This window comes from Oncorhynchus nerka, linkage group LG12 (assembly GCF_034236695.1).
Source record: "Oncorhynchus nerka isolate Pitt River linkage group LG12, Oner_Uvic_2.0, whole genome shotgun sequence".
NCBI lineage: Eukaryota > Metazoa > Chordata > Actinopteri > Salmoniformes > Salmonidae > Oncorhynchus > Oncorhynchus nerka.
This window is the reverse complement of record NC_088407.1, coordinates 68,631,015-68,654,819: the sequence shown is the minus strand read 5'-3', so window position 1 is coordinate 68,654,819 and position 23,805 is coordinate 68,631,015. Positions and strand designations below refer to the sequence as shown.

At 45.5% G+C, this 23,805-nt stretch overlaps 1 protein-coding gene across 1 annotated transcript in view; it reads left to right on the top strand.

Annotated features, from left to right (window-relative positions):
- Positions 1 to 22,788, top strand: part of LOC115138651 (cysteine-rich motor neuron 1 protein-like) — a 196,529-nt gene extending 173,741 nt beyond the window's left edge. The window contains exons 15-17 of the mRNA XM_029675742.2: positions 10,092 to 10,214; positions 18,242 to 18,432; positions 18,830 to 22,788. Of these exons, the coding sequence (XP_029531602.2) occupies positions 10,092 to 10,214; positions 18,242 to 18,432; positions 18,830 to 19,015 (500 nt within the window). The 3' untranslated portion in view covers positions 19,016 to 22,788. The remainder of the gene's footprint in view (positions 1 to 10,091; positions 10,215 to 18,241; positions 18,433 to 18,829) is intronic.
- The last annotated feature ends 1,017 nt before the right edge of the window (positions 22,789 to 23,805 follow it).

Genomic DNA, 23,805 nt, shown 5'->3' with positions numbered 1-23,805 from the left:
ATTTAGTTAGGATTAGCCTTTTAGAACGAACTTGACATTGGCAAGTCCCTGTCCTGGTGAAAGGACAGGGACTTGGGGCTGCCACAGGACCCACCAGGCTGGGACTAGTGCCATCAACACTATAGGTTTGCAAGCAAATCAACCAGTACTTGGATATAGCCATGTAGTTTATCCCCTGAAAATTAGCTTGTTAACTAGCCATATTGAGGTGATCTGTTGTTAGCTAGCTAGCCAATTTGACGTGGTCCATCGATCAATGTAGCCTACCATGTCTGTCAGCAGCAATCATGATGAAATATTCTTAAAAGCAATGTTGAAATGCTAACTTTGCTAGGTAGGCCTACGCTGGTTGGTGAAAAAAGGACATTAGGTCTACTTAAAGGCAAATGTGCCCTTCTGGTGCTTGACAGGCTGAGGCCACAAAGGATGGGAAATAACCTAAACCACTCATACTTGTCATGTTAGTTCACCTTTATTTTATTCAAATATCCAATTAATGGTGGCCAATATTGAGAGATGTTGTGAGGCTACCCTACGCATCTGAAATTGCATGATCAATTGATGTTTACTGATCATGTAAAGCAGGCAGTTACTTGCTGTATAACTCTGATGATAGATCTAAATGTAGAATAGTCAGAGATGTGTACTTCTGACTATGCTCTTCAAAAGGTGATGGTATTAAAACCAAATAGTTAACAATTATTTAACAATCCCTTGAAAACGGCACACAGTTGTCAATGGTTTTAGCAGAGATGGGGGACTCCTTGACCCCCAGCCGGCAAATTGAACACTCTGCACCTTATTGTGACGTTGTATTGATATTGACTCATTCACAGCATGTCCCTCAAATATTTATTCTGTTGACTGTTAAACTATGATTAATTGAGGACAACCACAGCAAACACCTTCATTGAGATTAATCATCTGAATGGAGGGATTAGGGTTTGACTGGTGATGTCAAGTAAATTAGCATGCTTTGCTTAGGCTATAGGATAATGGATTGATAATAGCTCCCTCTGTTCTCTCTCACCGTCCTGCCCTGGATCGATGAGATGCAGTAGAAGTGTAATTAGCTGACGAGAACTCCACTGCCCTTAATTCATCCCTGGGTTCAAATACTATTTGAAATAATTTAATAGACTTTATCTTTGCTAGATTGCACCCGCCTGTCACTCCAAGCAGACTAGAGCAACTGTTCAAATTATTGTTGTGGTGCCCAACAATAACTGGTTGAACAGTTGGAGAAGAGGGCTGATAAAGATCAGACAGAGTAATGTAATCCCTTATTGTGATTGGCTGGAGATTAAAATAAAAATTTGACCTCTTCTCAGATTCAGGCACAACTAATGAAGAGTAGAAGGTCACTTTAATTTGTTTTATTTCACCTTTATTTAACCAGGTAGGCCAGTTGAGAACATGTTCTCATTTACAAGCTGATGTTTAAAGTTAGTGAGGGAGATATACAGTGGGGAGAACAAGTATTTGATACACTGCCGATTTTGCAGGTTTTCCGACTTACAAAGCATGTAGAGGTCTGTAATTTTTAATCATATGTACACTTCAACTGTGAGAGATGGAATCTAAAACAAAAATCCAGAAAATCACATTGTATGATTTTTAAGTAATTCATTTGCATTTTATTGCATGACATAAGTATTTGATACATCAGAAAAGCAGAACTTAATATTTGGTACAGAAACCTTTGTTTGCAATTACAGAGATCATACGTTGTCTGTAGTTCTTGACCAGGTTTGCACACACTGCAGCAGGGATTTTGGCCCACTCCTCCATACAGACCTTCTCCAGATCCTTCAGGTTTCGGGGCTGTCGCTGGGCAATACGGACTTTCAGCTCCCTCCAAAGATTTTCTATTGGGTTCAGGTCTGGAGACTGGCTAGGCCACTCCAGGACCTTGAAATGCTTCTTACCGGAGCCACTCCTTAGTTGCCCTGGCTGTGTGCTGGAAGACCCAGCCATGACCAATCTTCAATGCTCTTACTGAGGGAAAGAGGTTGTTGACCAAGATCTCGCGATACATGGCCCCATCCATCCTCCCCTCAATACAGTGCAGTCGTCCTGTCCCCTTTGCAGTAAAGCATCCCCAAAGAATGATGTTTCCACCTCCATGCTTCACGGTTGGGATGTTGTTCTTGGGATTGTACTCATCCTTCTTCTTCCTCCAAACACGGCGAGTGGAGTTTAGACCAAAAAGCTCTATTTTTGTCTCATCAGACCACATGACCTTCTCCCATTCCTCCTCTGGATCATCCAGATGCTCATTGGCAAACTTCAGACGGGCCTGGACATGCGCTGGCTTGAGCAGGGGGACCTTGCATGCGCTGCAGGATTTTAATCCATGACGGCGTAGTGTGTTACTAATGGTTTTCTTTGAGACTGTGGTCCCAGCTCTCTTCAGGTCATTGACCAGGTCCCGCCGTGTAGTTTTGGGCTGATCCCTCACCTTCCTCATGATCATTGATGCCCCACGAGGTGAGATCTTGCATGGAGCCCCGGACCGAGGGTGATTGACCGTCATCTTGAACTTCCCAGCCTTGTGCAGGTCTACAATTTTTTCCCTGATGTCCTTACACAGCTCTCTGGTTGTGGCCATTTTGGAGAGGTTGGAGTCTGTTTGATTGAGTGTATGGACAGGTGTCTTTTATACAGGTAACGAGTTCAAACAGGTGCAGTTAATACAGGTAATGAGTGGAGAACAGGAGGGCTTCTTAAAGAAAAACAAACAGGTCTGTGGGAGACGGAATTCTTACTGGTTGGTAGGTGATCAAATACTTATGTCATGCAATAAAATGCAAATGATTTACTTAAAAATCATACAATGTGATTTTCTGGATTTTAGTTTTAGATTCCGTCTCACAGTTGAAGTGTACCTATGATAAAAATGACAGACCTCTACATGTTTTGTAAGTAGGAAAACCTGCAAAATCGGCAGTGTATCAAAAAGTCTCCAACTTCAGTGATTTTTGCAATTCGTTAGTCATTGGCAGCAGAGAACTGGCAGGAAAGGCGACTAAAGAAGGAGTTGGCTTTGGGGCTGACCAGTGAGATATACCTGCTGGAGCGTGTGCTACGGGTGGGTGTTGTTATGTTGACCAGTGAGCTTATAGATGACCTGGAGCCAGTGGGTCTGGCGACGAATATGTAGTGAGGGCCAGCTGAGGAGAGCATACCAGTCGCAGTGGTGGGTGGTATATGGGGATTTGGTGACAAAACGGATGGCACTGTGGTGGACTGCATCCAGTTTGCTGAGTAGAGTGTTGGAGGCTATCTTGTAAATGACATCGCCGAAGGCGGATCGGTAGGATAGTCAGTTTTACTTGGTATGTTTGGCAGCGTGAGCGAAGGAGGCTTTGTTGCAAAATAACTGTGCTCTTCAAAAGGTGATGATATTAAAACCACTTGAAAACTGCACGCTGTTGTCAATGGTTTTAGCAGAGCTGGGGGACTCGTTGGAAGCCAATGCTAGATCGGCTCCTTGGAAGCCGATGCTAGATTTAATATGAGTCTGGAAGGAGTTTGCAGCCTAGCCAGACACCTAGGTATTTGTAGTTGTCCACATATTCTAAGTCAGAACCGTCCAGAGTGGTGATGCTAGTCGGGCAGGCAGGTGTGGGCAGCGATCGGTTGAAGAGCATGCATTTAGTTTTACTAGGGCTTTTAGAGCAGTTGAAGGCCACGGAAGGACGTTATATGGCATTGAAGCTCGTCTGGAGGTTTGTTAACACAGTGTCCAAAGAAGGGCCAGATGTATACAGAATGGTGTCGTCTGCGTAGAGGTGGATCAAGGAATCACCTGCAGCAAGAGCGACATCATCATCACTAACTCACTGCAGCTTGCTCCCGAAAATGTTCCCAAAAAATACCCCAAAATTATTATATACATTTATTTTCCCCAAGTAAGAGTAGTGCTCCGCCACTATGTAAAGATTACAGAGGAAACTGATATTTGGTAATGATAGAGAAACTCTTTGATCGCCAAAGACGTTGTGAATTTCGAAACAGGGCATTCAGAGCATTATAATGTACCTCATTGAATTCAGAGCATTTTCGCAGTAAGGCTATCGCGACAGAGCACACTCAGGATGCACAGAGTGCACCCCGACTATAGTGTTGTCCAATCATACAAACTTTGCGTAGTGGCAGTCAAACAAAAGTCAAATGACCAAATTTCCTAAACAGCTTCAACAAATCACAGAATATTTCCTATATTTAGCAAAATCAAATTAATTATTATATAGATTGAAGATCGGCTCATGAATAACAGGGAAATAAAGGGATTTAATAGCGAAGTATCTTAAAACTTCTTATGGTATAGGGGACGCTTGCGTCCCACTTGGCCAAAAGCCAGGGAAAATGCAGCGCGGCAAATTCAAATGAAATTATATAAAAATCAAACTTTCATTAAATCACACATGTAAGATACTAAATTAAAGCTACACTCGTTGTGAATCCAGCCAACATGTCAGATTTTAAAAAGGCTTTTTGGCAAAAGCATAAGAAGCTATTATCTGATGATAGCACAACAGTAAACAATGAGGGTAGCATATTTCAACCCTGCAGGCGCTACACAAAACGCAGAAATAAAATATAAATCATGCCTTACCTTTGACGAGCTTATTTTGTTGGCATTTTGTTCGATTAATTCCGTTCATTTATAGCCAAAATGTCAATTTATTTGGCGCGTTTGATCCAGAAAAAAACAGCTTCCAAATTGCGCACCGTCACTACAAAATATTTCAAAAGTTGCCTGTAAACTTTTCCAAAACATTTCAAACTACTTTTGTAATACAACTTTAGGTCTTTTTTTAAATGTTAATAATCGATCAAATTGAAGACTGGTTTATCTGTGTTCAATACAGGAAGACAACAAACCAAGCTACTTTTCAAGTCTTGTGCAACTCTCAACAGTGTTACGCAGTTCCTAGATGGCCATACTTCTTCATTGCACAAAGGAATAACCTCAACCAAATTCCAAAGACTGGTGACATCCAGTGGAAGCGGTATGAACTGAAAAGAAGTTCCTAAGAAATATAGTTTCCCAATGAGAACTCAATGAACAGACAGAGACCTAAAAAGAAATACATTCTGAACGGTTAGTCCTCTGTGTTTTGCCTGCTACATAAGTTCTGTTATACTCACAGACATGATGCAAACCGTTTTAGAAACTTCAGAGTCTTTTCCATCCAAATATACTAATACTATGCATATCTTATATTCTTGGCATGAGTACTAGGAAGTTGAAATTGGGCACGCTATTTATCCAAAAGTGAATCCAAAAGTGAACATGCTGCCCACTATACCTTAAGAAGTTAATGGGGACCAACTTTGTTTTAAACATATCCATATATACTCTTATACCGTTTGTTGATCACATTCTCGGCCGAAGCTCTCATAACGGCAGCAAGTAGGGGAGACCGGGGATGGTTGTAACACTTAGCATTTTTTGTCAATTTCTCAGAGATTGAACTACTACATTCAAAATGTGTGCGTGAGGGGTGTGTGTGTGTGCGCCTGATTAACCCTCTATTAACTTCTCAACTGAATATGTGTGCGTGCATGCGCGTGTTTGTAATTAGCTAGTTTCAATTTTAGCTACATATTAAAACTTTATCATTGCTAAATTACATGAAATATATAAAGACACGCTGGTTATTAAGCTGGTATATGTTTGGTGAATCTAACTACAAAGCAGGTGATGCCGTCACGAAAAAAACATACCTCTTACCTCAAAATGTGCAGAGTCTTGCTTCTTCACGTGAGGGTTGATGTAACGTGTACGCTAATAAAATGGGAAGCAAGTACAGGGAGTGAAATTAATAAATAAACCAACATGGAACAAAAAAGAAACAAGAGAAATGTACAGACATGAAACATATAACCAGAATCAATAGCCTGAGTGTAACGGTCGTCTAATGAAGAAGGATCGGACCAAAGCGCAGCGTAGTAAGTGTTCATGATTTATTTACACTAGAACAAAATAGCAAAGTCCTGTCAGATGCAGAACAGTAAACACAGGTAGGAAAAGGCTACCTAAGTATGGTTCCCAAACAGAGACAACGATAGACAGCTGTCCCTGATTGAGAACCATACCGGGCCAAAACAAAGAAATACAAAACATAGACAAATTAACATAAAATGCCCACCCAAATCACACCCTGACCAAACCAATATAGAGACATAAAAAGCTCTCTAAGGTCAGGGCGTGACACTGAGTAAAGAACCTGTCACGTTCGTAATAAGGACGGGACCAAGGCGCAGCGTGATTGAAGTTCCACATCTTTATTATGGTGAAACTTTAAACAAAAACAATAAACCAATAACGAAATGTGACAAACACAAAACAATATCCCACAAACACAGGTGGGAAAAATGGCTACCTAAATATGATCCCCAATTAGAGGCAACGATTACCAGCTGCCTCTAATTGAAAACCATACAAAACACCAACATAGAAATGTTGAGCTAGACCACCCCCTGACCACCCCCACGCCCTGACCTACTACACCATAAAGAACCAAGGGCTCTCTATGGTCAGGGCGTGATAGAACCAAAGGGAGTGACAGATATAGGGGTGCGGACTCCGGCCGCAAAAGCTGAAACCAAATGGGGGGGTTAGGGGAGGTGACTAGTGTCGGTGGCGGCTCCGGTGCGGGTCGTAACCCCCCTAGACCCAGGATCCGACCATGGCGCTGGACTGAACGCTGTGCCTGGACTGGGCACCGGTGCAGAGGAGGGCTCCGGCCATGGAGCCGGGCTGAACGCCATGCCTGGACTAGGCACCGGCGCAGAGGAATGCTCCGGGCTTGGAGCGGGACTGGACGCCATGCTTGGACTGGCCACCGGCGCAGAGGAAGGCTCCGGCCTTGGAGATGGACTGGACACCGTGCCTGGACTGGGCACCAGCCCAGAGGAAGGCTCCTGCCCTGGAGTGGAACTGGACACCATGCCTGGACTGGGCACCAGCGCAGAGGAGGGCTCCGGCCATGGAGCCGGGCTGAACACCATGCCTGGACTGGGCACCGGCGCAGAGAGCTCCGGCCCTGGTGCTGGGTTGGACACCATGCCTGGACTGGGCATCGGCACAGAAGAAGACTCCGGCCATGGAGCCGGGCTGAACGCCATGCCTGGACTAGGCACCGGCGCAGAGGAATGCTCCGGGCTTGGAGCGGGACTGGACGCCATGCTTGGACTGGCCACCGGCGCAGAGGAAGGCTCCGGGCTTGGAGATGGACTGGACACCGTGCCTGGACTGGGCACCAGCCCAGAGGAAGGCTCCTGCCCTGGAGTGGAACTGGACACCATGCCTGGACTGGGCACCGGCGCAGAGGAAGGCTCCGGCCATGGAGCCGGGCTGAACACCATGCCTGGACTGGGCACCGGCGCAGAGAGCTCCGGCCCTGGTGCTGGGTTGGACACCATGCCTGGACTGGGCATCGGCACAGAAGAAGACTCCGGCCATGGAGCTGGGCTGGCCGCCGTGCCTGGACTGGGCACTGGCGCAGAGGAATGCTCCGGCCTTGGAGCGGGACTGGACGCCGTGCTTGGACTGGGAACCGGCGCAGAGGAAGGCTCCGGCCTTGGAGATGGACTGGACACCGTGGCTGGACTGGGCACCGGCCCAGAGGAAGGCTCCTGCCCTGGAGCGGAACTGGACACCATGCTTGGACTGGGCATCGGCGCAGAGAGGGCTCCGGCCCTGGAGCTGGGTTGGACGCCGTGCCTGGACTGGGCATCGGCACAGAAGAAGACTCCGGCCATGGAGCTGGGCTGGCCGCTGTGCCTGGACTGGGCACTGGCGCAGAGGAATGCTCCGGCCTTGGAGCGGGACTGGACGCCGTGCTTGGACTGGGAACCGGCGCAGAGGAAGGCTCCGGCCTTGGAGATGGACTGGACACCGTGGCTGGACTGGGCACCGGCCCAGAGGAAGGCTCCTGCCCTGGAGCGGAACTGGACACCATGCTTGGACTGGGCATCGGTGCAGAGAGGGCTCCGGCCCTGGAGCTGGGTTGGACGCCGTGCCTGGACTGGGCATCGGCACAGAAGAAGACTCCGGCCATGGAGCTGGGCTGGCCGCCGTGCCTGGACTGGGCACTGGCGCAGAGGAATGCTCCGGCCTTGGAGCGGGACTGGACGCCGTGCTTGGACTGGGAACTGGCGCAGCGGAAGGCTCCGGCCTTGGAGATGGACTGGACACCGTGGCTGGACTGGGCACCGGCCCAGAGGAAGGCTCCGGCCTTGGAGCGGGACGGGTGTCACGCTCTTCAGCACGCCTGCGCTGCCGCATTCTCATCACTACCATCTCTCTCTGGTATCTTTCATCCAATTCCTCCACCGACTCCCAAACAGGCTCTGGCACTCTCCGCTGCTCGCCTGCCAGCTCCATGTGCCCCACCCCCAAAAAATATTGGGATTTCTGTGGCCATTCCTTGGTGTCTCCTTCCAAGGAAGGGTCTCACAACCTCCCATGATTTCTTCCCAGGTCCAAAACTCCTTTACACGATGCTTGGTCCTTGCTTGGTGGGATATTCTGTCACGTTCGTAATAAGAACGGGACCAAGGCGCAGCGTGATTGAAGTTCCACATCTTTATTACGGTGAAACTTTAAACAAAAACAATAAACCAATAACGAAATGTGACAAACACAAAACAATATCCCACAAACACAGGTGGGAAAAATGGCTACCTAAATATGATCCCCAATTAGAGGCAACGAATACCAGCTGCCTCTAATTGGGAACCATACAAAACACCAACATAGAAATATTGAGCTAGAACACCCCCTAGTCACGCCCTGACCTACTACACCATAGAGAACCAAGGGCTCTCTATGGTCAGGGCGTGACAGAACCAAAGGGAGTGACAGATATAGGTTTAGGTAATCAGGAGGGTGATGGAGTCCAGGTGAGATCCTGACGAGCCAGCTTTTGCAATGGAAGCCTGATGAGCCAACCAGGGCTTGTGAACCTATCATATTAGCTGAGGTATTGAAGCTGGTCGAGCCAGCTGAGGCATCCCCGGTTGCGTCGGCAGCGGCCCATGGACCCGGCATCACCTGAGGTGTTATTCTGTAATGTGTATGCTAATAAACAGAAGCAAGTACAGGGAGTGAATTTAATAAATAAATGCATGGAATACATGGAAGAAAACATAACGTGAAGCACTAGAACAGAAACAATAATGCCTGAGAAAGGAACCAAAGGGAGTGACAGATATAGGGGATGTAATCAGGAAGGTGATGTCTCATGAGGCGCAGGTACGCGTAACGCTGGTGACAGGTTTGCGTAATTATGAGAACTGGCGACAACGAGTGCCAGAGAGGGAGAGCGGGAGTACACGTGACAGTTGAGGAATAGCCTGTTCCTGATCGGAGATATTGAGTGTTATAACTATCCCGTGTTACAACCATCCCCAGTCTGCCCGATGGGGAAAATGATATAGCAGTATTTTGACATGCATAAGTGAGAGACGTGCTTTGATAATGCAATCTATTGATTACAGAATAAAGTAAGGAATTTTCATGCGAGACAGGATTTGGGGTTTCAGTGGGATTGGGACTGGATAGAAAAATTGCCTAAACTCTAAACAGGATAAATTTTTCTCTCATTGCTCTCTGAATTGTTAACAACCTTTATGTCTGTGAGAGAAAAGCCTTTGTAGTGAATTGTGCATAGGCCTATCAAATGTGTGACTGTCTGAAGAGTCACAATGACAGCTCAAAGAGGCACAGGTTATTTTATAGGCTGTAGGGGTTTCCTATAGGGTTTATTAACTGCATTCAGGTCGTGTGTGCAGTCCGCTAATGTCAATTATGCGTGTGTGAAGTAAATACACTAGGCTAAAGGCTTCCACGCAACAACCTGTTTGGATAATGTGCAATTAAAGTTTTTGCTAATCTGTTTTGTACTTTGTGGAATTGCATTAGTGGCGACATTGTAATTGTCATAAATATTTTTGGGTAAATGTAAAGAGTGTTCCCGGTTACCAATGTTAATCCCTACTCACCACATATTTCAATATAACTCCTAATTCCTCTCTCTCTCTCTCTAACCATGTGTTTCCATGTTATGTTACAGAGATGTACGCACCAGCCCCCACCAACATGCCCATTCAGAAGACAGACCAGCACAGAGGTAGGAAGCAGCACCAGCCTGCCTGGCCCACCCGCAGTGAGAACGACATCATGCCCCAGTTCAAAGGTCAGAGTTCAAATCAAACACTTCCTTGTCTGAAAAAGAGACACGTGTCCACACAGCATGCGCTCACACACACACAAACACACTGTCTGTCTCCTCAGTGCTGCTGTAGCTGCTAAATGTTTCTGCTGTCGTCCATACTGTGCCTTCGTAAAGTATTCAGACCCCTTGACTTTTTTCACATTTTGTTACTTTACAGCTTTAGTCTAAAATGGATTCAATTGTATTTTTTTATCATCAATCTACACACAATAACCCATAATGACAAAGCAAAAATTGGTTTCATTCCAAGGTTTTACTTTATTTTTCAATTTTCTACATTGTAAAATCATAAAGACATCAAAACTATGAAATAACGTAGTAACCAAAACAATTGTTAAACAAATCACAATATATTTGAGATTCTTCAAAGTATCCACCCTTTGCCTTGATAACAGCTTTGCACACTCTTGGCATTCTCTCAACCAGCTTCATGGAATGCATTTCAATTAGCAGGTGTGCCTTGTTAAGTTAATTTGTGTAATTTCTTTCAGTCTTAATGCGTGGGGGCGGGGGGGGGTCAGGAAGTCAGGACCCAGTTTCACAGGGCAGGGTCGAGACCCGGGGTCCCGAGTTTGGAGGGTACTATGGTGTCAGATGCTGAGCTGTAGTCGATGAACAGCAATCTTACATAGGTATTCCTCTTGTCCAGATGGGTTAGGGCAGTGTGATTGCAATTGCGTCGTCTGTGGACCTATTGGGGCGGTAAGCAAATTGTAGTGGGTCTAGGGTGTCAGGTAGGGTGGAGGTGATTTGGTCCTTGACTAGTCTCTCAAAGCACTTCATGATGACGGAAGTGAATGCTACGGGGCGATAGTCATTTAGCTGAGTTACCTTAGCTTTCTTGGGAACAGGAACAATGGTGGCCCTCTTGAAGCATGTAGGAATAGCAGACTGGGATAAGGATTGAGGATGTCCGTAAACACACCAGCCAGCTGGTCTGCGCATGCTCTGAGGACGCGGCTAGGGATGCCATCTGGGCCGGCAGCCTTGCGAGGGTTAACACATTTAAATGTTTTACTCACATTGGCTGCAGTGAAGGAGAGCCCGCAGGTTTTGGTAGCGGGCCATGTCGGTGGCACTGTATTATCCTCAAAGCGAGCAAAGAAGTTGTTTAGTTTGTCTGGGAGCAAGGCATCGTGGTACGCAACAGGACTGGTTTTCTTTTTGTAGTCCGTGAATGACTGTAGACCCTGCCACATACCTCTCGTGTCTGAGCCGTTGAATTGCAAATCTACTTTGTCTCTATACTGATGCTTAGCTTGTTTGATTGCCTTGCGGAGGGTATAGCTACACTGTTTGTATTCGGTAATGTTTCTGGTCACCTTGCCCTGATTAAAAGCAGTGGTACAGGCTTTCAGTTTTGCACGAATGCTACCATCAATCCACGGTTTCTGGTTTGGGAAGGTTTTAATAGTCGTTGTGGGTACAACATCACGATGCACTTGCTAATTAACTCGCTCACCGAATCAGCGTATTCATCAATGTTATTGTCCGACGCTATGCGGAACATATACCAGTCCACGTGATCGAAGCAATCTTGAAGCATGAAATCTGATTGGCCAGACCAGAGTTGAACAGACCTGAGCACGGGCGTTTCCTGTTTTAGTTTCTGTCTAGTTTCTGGCTGGGAGCAACAAAATGGAATCGTGGAAGTTAGAGTAACGTCGCGGAAGTTAGAGTAACAATGATCCAGGGTTTTGCCAGCCTGGATCGTGAATTCTGATAATTGCTGATAGAATTTAGGGAGCCTTGTTTTCAGATTAGCCTTGTTAAAATTCCCAGCTACAATAAATGCAGTCTCAGGATATGTGTTTTTCAGTTTTACATAGAGTCCAATTAAGTTTTTTCAGGGCTGTCATCTACCTTGTTGTCAAGAGACTGGACATTGGCGAGTAGTATACTCGGGAGCAGTGCGCAATGTGCCCATCTACGGAGCCTGACTAGAAGACCGCTCCGTCTGCCCCTTCTGTGGTGCAGTTGTTTTGGGTTGCCGTTTGGGATCTGATCCATTGTCCTGGGTGGTGGACCAAACAGAGGATCCGCTTCGGGAAAGTCGTATTCCTGGTCGTAATGTTGGTAATTTGACGTTGCTCTTATATTCAATAGTTCCTCCCGGCTGTATGTAATAAAACTTCAGATTTCCTGGGGTAACAATGTAAGTGTCAATGGTGTATTGGAGGCAAAGTCAGGTGCAGGAGAGCAGAGTATAATGAACAGGCGCACTTTTATTATAGTTCCAAAAACGAGAGCACTACATAAATCATACTCGCTCAAAAAACGGAACATAAAAGTAAAGCGCGTAAACTAACACCACATAACATGAAACAATTACACACAAACATGATGTGAAACAGAGAGTTAAATACAAATAGATTGATTGGGGAAATGAAAACCAGGTGATTATGGAAACAAGACAAGACAAATGGACATATGAAAAATGGAACGGTGATGGCTAGAAAGCCGGTGACATCAATCGCCGAACGCCGCCCGAACAAGGAGAGGAGCCGACTTCGGCGGAAGTCGTGACACCACCCCGCCTTGACGCGCGGCACCAGCGGCGCGCCGACACTGGCCTAGAGGATGACCCGGAGGACGAGGCGCAGGGCGATCCGGCCGGCGACGGTGAAACTCCCGCAGCAGTTCAGGATCCAAAACATCTGCAACCGGAACCCAGCACCTCTCCTCCGGTCCGTACCCCTCCCACTCCACGAGGTACTGAAGGCCCCCCACCCGATGCCTCGAATCCAGGATGGAACGAACGATGTACACCGGGGCCCCCTAAATGTCCAAAGGGGGTGGAGGGACCTCCCGCACCTCAGATTCCTGCAGCGGACCAGCTGCCACCGGCCTGAGGAGACACACATGGAACGAGGGGTTAATACGATAATCAGAGGGAAGCTGTAATCTATAACATACCTCGTTCACCCTCAGGACATTAAATGGCCCCACAATCCACAGACCCAGCTTCCGGCAGGGCAGGCGGAGGGGCAGGTTACGGGTCGAGAGGCAGACCCGGTCCCCCGGTGAGAACACCGGGGTCTCACTGCGGTGACGGTCCGCACTGGCTTTCTGGCGACGCACGACTCGCTGGAGATAGACACGGGCGGCCTCCCATGTTTCCTCCGCGCATAAATCAGTTGTCCACTGCAGGAGTCTCGGTCTGACCCTGATGCCACGGTGCCAGAACCGGCTGGTACCCCAATACGCACTGAAAGGGGGAGAGGTTAGTGGAGGAGTGACGAAGCGAGTTCTGTGCCATCTCGGCCCAGGGCACAAACGCTGCCCGCTCCCCTGGCCGGTCCTGGATATAGGACCGCAGAGACCTGCCCACATCCTGGTTGACTCTCTCTACCTGCCCGTTACTCTCGGGGTGAAAAACTGAGGTAAGGTTAATCGAGACCCCCAGACGTTCCATGAACGCCTTCCAAACTCTCGACATGAACTGGGGACAACGATCCGACACTATATCCTCAGGCACCCCGTAGTGCCAGAAGACGTGTGTAAACAAGGCCTCCGTCTGTAGGGCCGTAGGGAGACCAGGCAGAGGGAGGAGACGACAAGACTTAGAAAACGATCCACAACGACCAGGATCTTGGTATTTCCCTGTGAGGGAGGAAGATCCGTTAGGAAATACACTGACAAATGTGAATGTGGAACGTTGTGGAACGGGTAAGGGATGTAACTTACCTCTGGGCAGGTGTATCAGAGCCTTACACTGGGCACACACCGAGCAGGAGGGGACATAAACCCTCACTTTCTTAGCCAAAGTGGGCCACCAGTACTCTCCCAGTCAGACAGCGCACCGCCCGACAGATCCCTGGATGACCAGAGGAGGGAGACGTGAGGCCCCAGGAGATCAACTGGTCATGGACAGCAGACAGAACGTAATTACGCCCAACAGGACACTGGAGGGGAGTGGGCTCTGTACGCAACGCCTGCTCAATGTCCGCATCCAGATCCCACACGACCGGCGCTACCAGGCAGGAGGCCGGGAGTATGGGAGTCTGATCCATGGGCCGCTCCTCTGTGTCATACAGCCGGGACAGTGCGTCTGCCTTCTTATTCTGGAAACCTGGTCTGTAGGATAGGGTAAACACAAAATGGGTAAAGAACATGGCCCACCTTGCCTGACGAGGATTCAGTCTCCTCGCTGCCCGGATGTACTCCAGGTTGCGGTGGTCAGTCCAGATGAGAAAAGGGTGTTTAGCCTCCTCAAGCCAATGTCTCCACTCTTTCAAAGCTTTAACCACAGCCAACAACTCCCGGTCCCCCACATCATAGTTATGCTCCGCTGGGCTGAGCTTCTTCGAGAAGAAAGCACAGGGGCGGAGTTTCGGTGGCATGCCCGAGCGCTGTGAGAGCATGGCTCCTATCCCAGCCTCAGACGCATCCACCTCCACTATCAATGCCAAAGAGGGATCCGGATGGGCCAGCGTTGGAGCCGAAGTAAACAGAGCTCTTAGTTGCCCAAAAGCCCTGTCTACCTCAGCCGACCACCACAACCTTACAGGACCCCCCTTCAGCAGTGAGGTAATGGGCGCAGCAACCTGGCCAAAACCCCAGATAAATCTCCGGTAGTAATTGGCAAACCCTAAAAACCTCTGCACCTCCTTTACCGTGGTGGGAGTCAGCCAATTACGCACGGCTGCAATGCAGTCACTCTCCATCTCCACCCCTGATGTGGAAATGCGATACCCTAGGAAGGAGATGGCCTGCTGAAATAACAGGCATTTCTCAGCCTTGACGTACAGGTCATGCTCCAACAGTTATCCAAGTACCTTGCGCACCAAGGACACATGCTCGGCGTGTGTAGCGGAGTAAATCTGAATGTCATTGATATACACCACTACACCCTGCCCGTGCAGGTCCCTGAAAATCTCGTCTACAAAGGATTGGAAAACTGATGGAGCATTCATCAACCCGTACGGCATGACGAGGTACTCATAATGCCCTGTGGTGGTACGGAATGCTGTCTTCCACTCGTCTCCCTCCCGGATACGCACCAGGTTATACGCACTCCTGAGATCCAGTTTCGTGAAGAAGCGCGCCCCATGCATTGACTCAATCGCCGTGGCGATAAGAGGTAGTGGGTAACTGTACCTCACCGTGATTTGAAGTAAGACCTCTATATTCAATGCACAGGCGTAAACATCCATCTTTCTTCTTCACAAAAAAAGAAACTCGAGGAGGTGGGTGAAGTAGAGGGCTGAATGTACCCCTGACGCAGGGATTCATAGACATATGTATCCATAGCCACCGTCTCCGCTTGCGACAGGGGATACACGTGACTCCTGGGAAGCGCAGCGTCTGCCAGGAGATTTATCACACAATCCCCAAGTCGATGAGGTGGTAATTCTTTTTACAGAAGGCGAAAGCCAAAACGGCATATTCAGGAGACCTGGTCTGGACTTTCCACCGTGGTAACACAAACGGAAACCCCTACACACCTCCCTGAGCACTCTCGCGACCACCACGTGAGAGCCCTCTGTTGCCAGGAAATAGTGGGGTTATGCAGAGCCAAGGAAGGCCTAGTACCACAGGAAACGCAGGAGAGTCAATGAGAAAGAGACTGAGTCTCTCCTTATGATTCCCCTGCATAACCATGGCCAAGGAGATGGTGGCCTCCTTGATTAGCCCGGACCCTAAAGGTCGACTATCTAGAGCATGTACCAGGAAGGGTCTACCTATAGGAAAAATGGGGATCCCTAACCTCCGTCGATAAAATTCCCAGCTGCGCCTGAATCAACGAGCGCCTTATCCTGGGAATGTGGGGAAAACAGGGAATGTGGGGAAAACAGGCACAAATGCAGAAATGTTTTGGTACCCTTTCCCAGATCTGTGCCTCAACACAACCCTGTCTCGGAGTGCTACAGACAATTCCTTCGACCTCATGGCTTGGTTTTTGCTCTGACATGCACTGTCAACTATGGGAACTTATATAGACAGGTGCCTTTCCAAATCATGTCCAATCAATTTAATTTACCACAGGTGGACTCAAACCAAGTTGTAGAAACATCTCAAGGATGATCAATGTATTAAAGATGGCGCCGAAGAACATGGATGATGTTCTACATTCTCCCAACCAAATGTGCTGTTTTATTATTTTTTTTGCGTTTTGTGTAACTTATTTTTTCAACATCCTCCCGGACACCCTAGACCCACTCCAATCCGCATACCGCTCTAACAGATCCAAAGATGATGCAATCTCAATCGCACTCCACACTGCCCTTTCTCACATAGGTGTTCCTTTTGTCTATGTGAGAATGCTGTTCATTGACTACAGCTCAGCGTTCAACACCATAGTGCCCACCATAGTGCCCATCACTAAGCTAAGGACTCTGGGACTTAACACCTCCCTCTGCAACTGGATCCTGGACTTCCTGACAGGCCACCCAAGGTGGTAGAAGTAGGCAACACCACGTCTGCCACACTGATCCTTAACAATGGAGCCCCTCAGGGGTGTGTGGTTAGTCCCCTCCTGTACTCCCTGTTCACCCACGACTGCGTGGCCAAACACGACTCCAACACCATCATTAAGTTTGCTGACAATACAACAGTGTTAGTCCTGATCACCAACAATGATGAAAGGAGGCCTATAGGGAGGAGGCCAGAGAACTGGCACTGTGGTGCCAGGACAATAACCTCTCACTCAATCTGAGAAAGACTAAGGAGCTGATCGTGGACTACAGGAAAAGGCGGCTGAACAGGCCCCCATTAACATCAACGGGGCTGTAGTAGAGCGGGTCGAGAGTTTCAAGTTCCTTGGTGTCAACATCACCAACAAACTAGCATGGTCCAAACATACCAATACAGTCGTGAAGAGTGCACGACAAAACCTTTTCCTCCTCAGGAGACTGAAAAGATTTGGCATGGGTCCCCAGATCCTCAAAAAGTTCTACACCTGCACCATCGAGAGTATCTTGACTAGTTGCATCACCTCCTGCTATGGCAACTGCTCAGCATCTGACCATAAGGCGTTACAGAGGGTAGTGCGAACGGCCCAGTACATCACTCGGGCCAAGCTTCCTGCCATCCAGGACCTATATAATAGGCAGTGTCAGAGGAAAGCCCATACAATTGTCAGAGACTCCAGTCCCCCAAGTTATAGACTGTTTTCTCTGCTACCTCACGGCAAGCGGTACCGGAGCGCTTGCCGTTAGGCCCAAGAGGCTCCTCAATAGCTTCTACCCCCAAGCCATAAGACTGCTGAATAATGAATTAAATCGCCACCGGACAATTTACATTGACCCCCCCCCTCCCTTTTGTACAATGCTGCTACTCGCTGTTTATTATCAATGCATAGTCAGTTCACCCCCCCACCTACATGTACAAATTACCTCAACTAACCTGTACCCCCCCCGCACACTGACTCGGTACCGGTGCCCCCTGTATATAACCTCTGTATTGTTTTTCTTATTGTGTTACTTTTTTATTGTTACTTTTTATTTTAGTCTACTTGGTAAATATTTTCTTAACTCTTCTTGAACTGCACTGTTGGTAAGTAAGCATTTCAGCGTAAAGTCTGCACTTGTTGTATTCGGAGCATGTGACAAATAAAGTTTGCTTTGATTTGGAAACAGGATGCAGCTGAGCTCAATTTCGAGTCTCATAGCAAAGTACATGAATACTTGTGTAAATAAGGTTTTTCTGTTTTTCACTTTTAATACATTTGCAAACAATTCTACAAACGTTTTCGCTTTATCATTATGGGGTATTGTGTGTAGATTGCAGAGGACTTTTTATAATAAGGCTGTAACTTACAGCGTAGCACAATGTGGAAAAAGTCGAGGCGTCTGAATACTTTCCGAAGGCACATATGTACCTCTTCATCTCCCCACTTGGAGCAGAGTCTGCTGTTTCCTTTTAACTGCTACATATGAAGGCAAATCTTACATGAAACCAATCGCCAGTTAATGAATAATATATAAACATCTCGTGATACAGACTTTTAGGTGTGTCATAATGTTTGTGTGCTGCCTCTGTCACAGGGAACTTTGGTAGTCTCCAAATGCCCTATCTGGATGGGAAGACCCCAGTTCCCAGAGAAGACACCACACTGCACTCTGTGGCATGGGTGGCACTGCCCATCATCATGATGCTGTTCACCATCACAGCTCTTCTCTTCATTAACCAGAAGAAGCAGTGGATCCCCGTGCTCTGCTATCGCACGCCAACTAAGGTAGCGGGTGCCATTACCCACATTTACAGTACACCTTGTTGGTTTCTGTACTGCTTTGTTGTTGTTGTAATATAGTTGATGGTCTAAAATGTCAAAGAATATCACATATCACAGCAGCTTATGGAGATGCATACTTGATCAATGTCTATACATTTGAATCTTGAAATAATTTAATGAAAAAAAAAGTTGTGCTATTACATAGAATGATTACATTGCCTAGCTTTGTAGTAATGATGAGCAGCGAATTCTGCCTTTACTGTATGTATACAGCCTGAAACGAGCCTTATTGAGAAATATAATATAGTATGAATATATCAATAAAATCTAAAGCTCTGAGCCTAACTAGAGTGTGATCTGTGGAAGTAACTAACTGTATGTGTGTGTGTGTCCTCTGCAGCCCACCTGCCTCAACAACCAGCTGGTGTATGTGGACTGCCAGAAAGGCACCAAGGTGCAGGTGGACAGTTCGCAGCGCATGCTCCGGATCGCTGACCCTGACTCCAGGTACAGCGGTTACTACAGCATGCAGAAACAAAACAACCTCAACAACCTGCAGGCTGACAATTTCTACCAGACTCAGTGAGACAGAGAGACTGGCCTGGCCTCGCCTCGTGTCCAGTACTCAGCAGTCAGCAAGCAGCCAAAACGAGAGAGAGAGAGAGCGAATTACCTACAGTACCGTCACAACAACTATTACTTAACACAGACGGATGGAAAAATGATACCAAACCTATCAATGACAAAATAACTAGCAAACTAGCAAAGTTCACTAGCCAAGACAGATAAATGACAATAATAATCTGCTCAAGATGAATAACGAATCAAACAAAATATAATGATGATGATTTTAAACTACAGCTAACACAATGGAAGAACCAGAATCTAGACTTTTCCTAGATTATTATTCAACTTGTTTTTGCCAGTGAGTGTTACACGTGTGTTTGGTGTGTGTGATGGAGGCGTGCTTCTGTATGTGGGTCTTTGTGAATGTGTGTGTGTGTGTGTGTGTGTGTGTGTGTGTTTAAAGTTAGATATACATCTTTGCGATTAGGAAAAAGTGGGTATTTTTCAAAGTATGGTATTTTCCTGCATTCCTGCTTCCTTGAAAAAGGCCTTTGAAGAGATAAACAGAATAATTCAAGCTAGTGTTTTCTGTTGAACACTGAACTTTTAGAACCAAAGCTCTGCTGACTGTATGTCGTATCAAAACACACCCTGTAAGAGAGATGCTAGAGGAACACTGTGGCCAGTCTGATCTGAGCCGTGGCAGGACGGACTGACGACTGCCAGACTCTATGTGGCACTGAGCCGAAAGAGAGAGAATGAGAGAAAGAAAGAGTTCAGATACCGTAGACCCCGTCACAGACAGACCTCAGCTGAGCACCTCTCTCAGGTCTGTTCAAGCTGGACTATTGCTCTCTTCTTGCCTTCCTCTTTCCTCCCCTTCTTTGAAAATGTTGACATTGGTTTGCTGTCTTGTTTTCCCCCTGTGGAACGTCACCTGTTGGATAGAAGGTGGAAAGGAAGAAGAAGCTTCATTCACTCCATTTATTTTCCTTTGATATTCTGCTCAACATGTATAAGTGTTATTTTCCTGGTCACTTTCAATTCTCCATAATCTTTTGGCTAAATGTATTTAACAACAAAAGGCAGGCTGACGCTGACTTTCACACACTCCAAACAATGGTGTCTTTTATTTGGATAAAGAATAAATGTGTTCGGGTTGATAAAGGCAGGATGAAGCTGCCCACTGGGCACATATGTCTATTCCACGTTGGTTCAATGTAATGTCATTGAAATGACGTGGCAGCAACGTTGATTCAACCAGTGTGATCCCAGTGGGTCGTGTAGTTCTTGAGGATTAAGGATTTGAGCATATGCTTTACAAGCTTTTCTGCTTTGTTTCTGTACGTCCTGTTTTACATGGAGTTGCACACACACAGGGAGACTATTTAGCTCCTTTAGGAAACACTGAGGATACAAGAAAACATAGAATCAAAGAATATGTTCAAATGTGTTTTCTCTCGGGATTCTCTGAGGACGAGCTATATTAAAGTAGCTCTGATGTTTTTCTCCTTTTGTCTCCTCTTCTCGATATTACCCAAGCACCTTTGTCTTCATTTATTCGTTGCAAAACATTATACAGTTGGAACACGTATGTACATATTACTGCTGAAGATGAAAAATACATGGAATATTGTGTGACTATATACAGTATGTATGTGTCTATGTGTATGTTGTTTATTCATATATGTACATGTGTCACACATGCATGCACACATACTTTTTTCTTCACATGTACATTTCTCAATTAATTTCCTATTGAATGTATTTATGATTGAGAAACAGATTTGATCTAATAATAGAAAACATGATGAGAACAAACATTTGCATTGCTTTTTTGAAAAGAGGAGTGATAGAGACAGGACAGAAAAAACACAAACATCTTATTCAATCTGTTTTTCCCTAATTTATTTGATGTAATTTTAATTATTTTTTGGGAGAAAAAAAAGAATAGTCTATGAGGACTTTGTTTGATTGGTCTGTGAGTTCCCTATCTATTTGAGTCAATCAGTTTCCCTGAATGAAGCAATGTCCAAAATGCCAACCATATATAGACAAGTGAGTTCTGAGCTGAGCAGTACCAGGCTCTCTCAATCTGTTATTCTTCTCTTTCATTTGTCGTTTCTGAAGTCAAACTATTGAAAAGTGGGTGGACATAAGCTCTGGGAGAGAGGGTGGGATGGAGAAAGGTAGGGGTAGTAGTTGACTTTTATAGTTTGTCTTCGGTGTATCTTAGCCTGTCTGACAAACATTTAAGTAGAATCATACATCTTAGCACTTTTATATCGAAAATAACCTTTTTTGGTTCGTTTTTTTTAAACATACCTTTCATTGAAAGAGTTGCCCTTAGTTTTTTTCTGAGCCCTGTCAGACCCAGTGTTACAGTTAGGTTCCAGTTGTTTCTGAATATTTGATCTACAAAACCTAAATTAACTTAGAACTCTCACGGTCATTGTATGCAGACACTGCATTTCTGTTTATAGGTGAGGATTTCTGGCAAGAACAAGAGGGGTAAATATTTACCTTTCAAAACATGAATTGCAGCTGAAGCTCTGTTTTCTCCTAACCTATATGTATTCTCCAGACATAGGAAAAACATACTCAAATCTACTATATAACCGACATGTACTGTATGTAAATGCTTTTTCAATGAAAGTTGATTGGTTTGATTCTCCAGCCATTATATACAGGTCTGTCTATCATCTGAACACAAACCACAGGCAAACCTCTCTTAAATACACAATCCACATAATTTCCAATCGGTGAAGTGATGGATCATAATAATTGATTTGATTAAGGACCATAAGTTCTATTACACTCGCATCACATTGACTGCCTGGGTTCATATGTGACTTGGCTCTATGTTGCAGGATGTGGTGCTACATCCCCTACAGTATGGTTGAGTAACGTCATACAGGAATGCATCTTATTCACAATGGGTCTTACAGGGTGAAATCGTTGTATCTTTCAGTGCATCCTCCAAGTATTGTTGTAAATACTTGAGTATCACTTGCCAAAATAAAAAAAATTAAACATTGTTGGAAAAGAAAGAGAGAGGGAAACAAATTAGATTTAATTTATTGTGTTAAATTACCTAAATAATTTATTAATGAGCAAGATAATTGAACATGAACATAATAGGCCTTAAGCGATGATGCAGCTGAAATTGTGAAACTATTTTAGTGTTGTGTCAGTCTCTCGAAGAGCATGTAAATAAGGTTGTACTTTAGGTAGGTGGAGAAGTTGGAGGTTCACAAGCTTTCACATCTTTTCAGGGTTTTTGATCACATGGACCTGATTTAGCCAAATCCCAGATCTGTTTGTGCTGTCTTGCCAACTCCTATGGTCATTGTCCCGCAGTTTACTGTAACACAATGTGACAAAGAACATAGGAGTTGGATAGCTAGACAACACAAATTCATTTGATCAGGCTACATCTGCCTTGTCCAAGAAGCACAAAAGCCTGACACCCTGATGAGCATTTTCCTCTGTTCCAATAAAGATAGCCTATTGAGAGGGAAATATCTCTCTGTCCCCATTCTTTCCTGTTAACCATTTTATTTACACAACTGCCAATCCCCTTTAGAGTCTGAATATTTCTGGTGTTTCATGCTTATGTAAAAATAAAACAAATATGTTGATATTGATAATGATGATATTGCAAAAACCAGATTTATTAAGAGGATAGATGAATATTTGACTGAATTTCCCGTAGCACAGCAGATTATCTTTTGCAAGTTCTTGTATTCTTATTTTTTGTTTCTTTGCAGCACAATAAATCATTTGAAAACAGCTGTGTGGATCTTCCGTGCAATCATTATTAGTATTACTAGTACTGGTGTTGTCATTCTTACCTCTCAGGATTTGACACAAACCTGTCCATCTCCTCTGTGATTTCTCTTCGGGGATTTCTGCCTCAATCATGAAATGTCAATGGTGCACTTTTTTGGCTATTTTCTGCTTGAGGAAGAAATCTCTGTGGGTTTAGAGATAGAGGATAGGTTCAATCAACAACAACAAAAGTTCAAGAGGAACAAAAACACAATTTCACCTGCAGCACTTTGAAAATATAACAGCAGGTCAACCCGTTTAGCGATGACTCACTCAGTAAGTGATGGCACCAAAACATTTTATCAGACCCAGCCAGCTGAAGCAGATAAATAATGTGTGACCACTTCCAGTTGTCTGCTAAGTGATACAGTACCTGGCCCTGTATGTCTCAGTTACCAAAAGCATAGCGCAAGGTAAAAGGTTCAACTCCAGCAAGGATTACAAACATACTGTATGCACACACTGTAAGTCACTTTGGATAAAATAGATTGCTTTTTTTTCTGGTCAAAGCAACCCATAAGCCTTTATTTATATATGAATACATTTTCATACAGCAGTTTAAGGGGCTTTACACACAAGATAGAGATTTAGGTAGCTATAATGACCTTGGTACTCCATGTAGACTTTCCTCTAACATAAATATGTTCATAGGAATTGTTTCTCAGTTGCAACAATTAAAAATAACACTGAGTCAATAAATGATGTACAAGGTCCTCTCAGTAATGGACCAAAGTCAATGTCGGTATGTGGGTGGATAGGGTCTAGACAACAGGGTTCCATTACTATGTCACATTATCTGGTACTGTGCAGCACATGCACAAATGACCAGTACAAGCCACAGGGAGGAGACACAGAGCTTTTAGAGAACCACGATGGCACATCAAAATATCTGATATCCCCTTTCCAGTTCCTGTATCTTTTATACTTCATTCACATATGTCTACAGTTATCCCTTTAGGATTAGTTTGACTCATGATC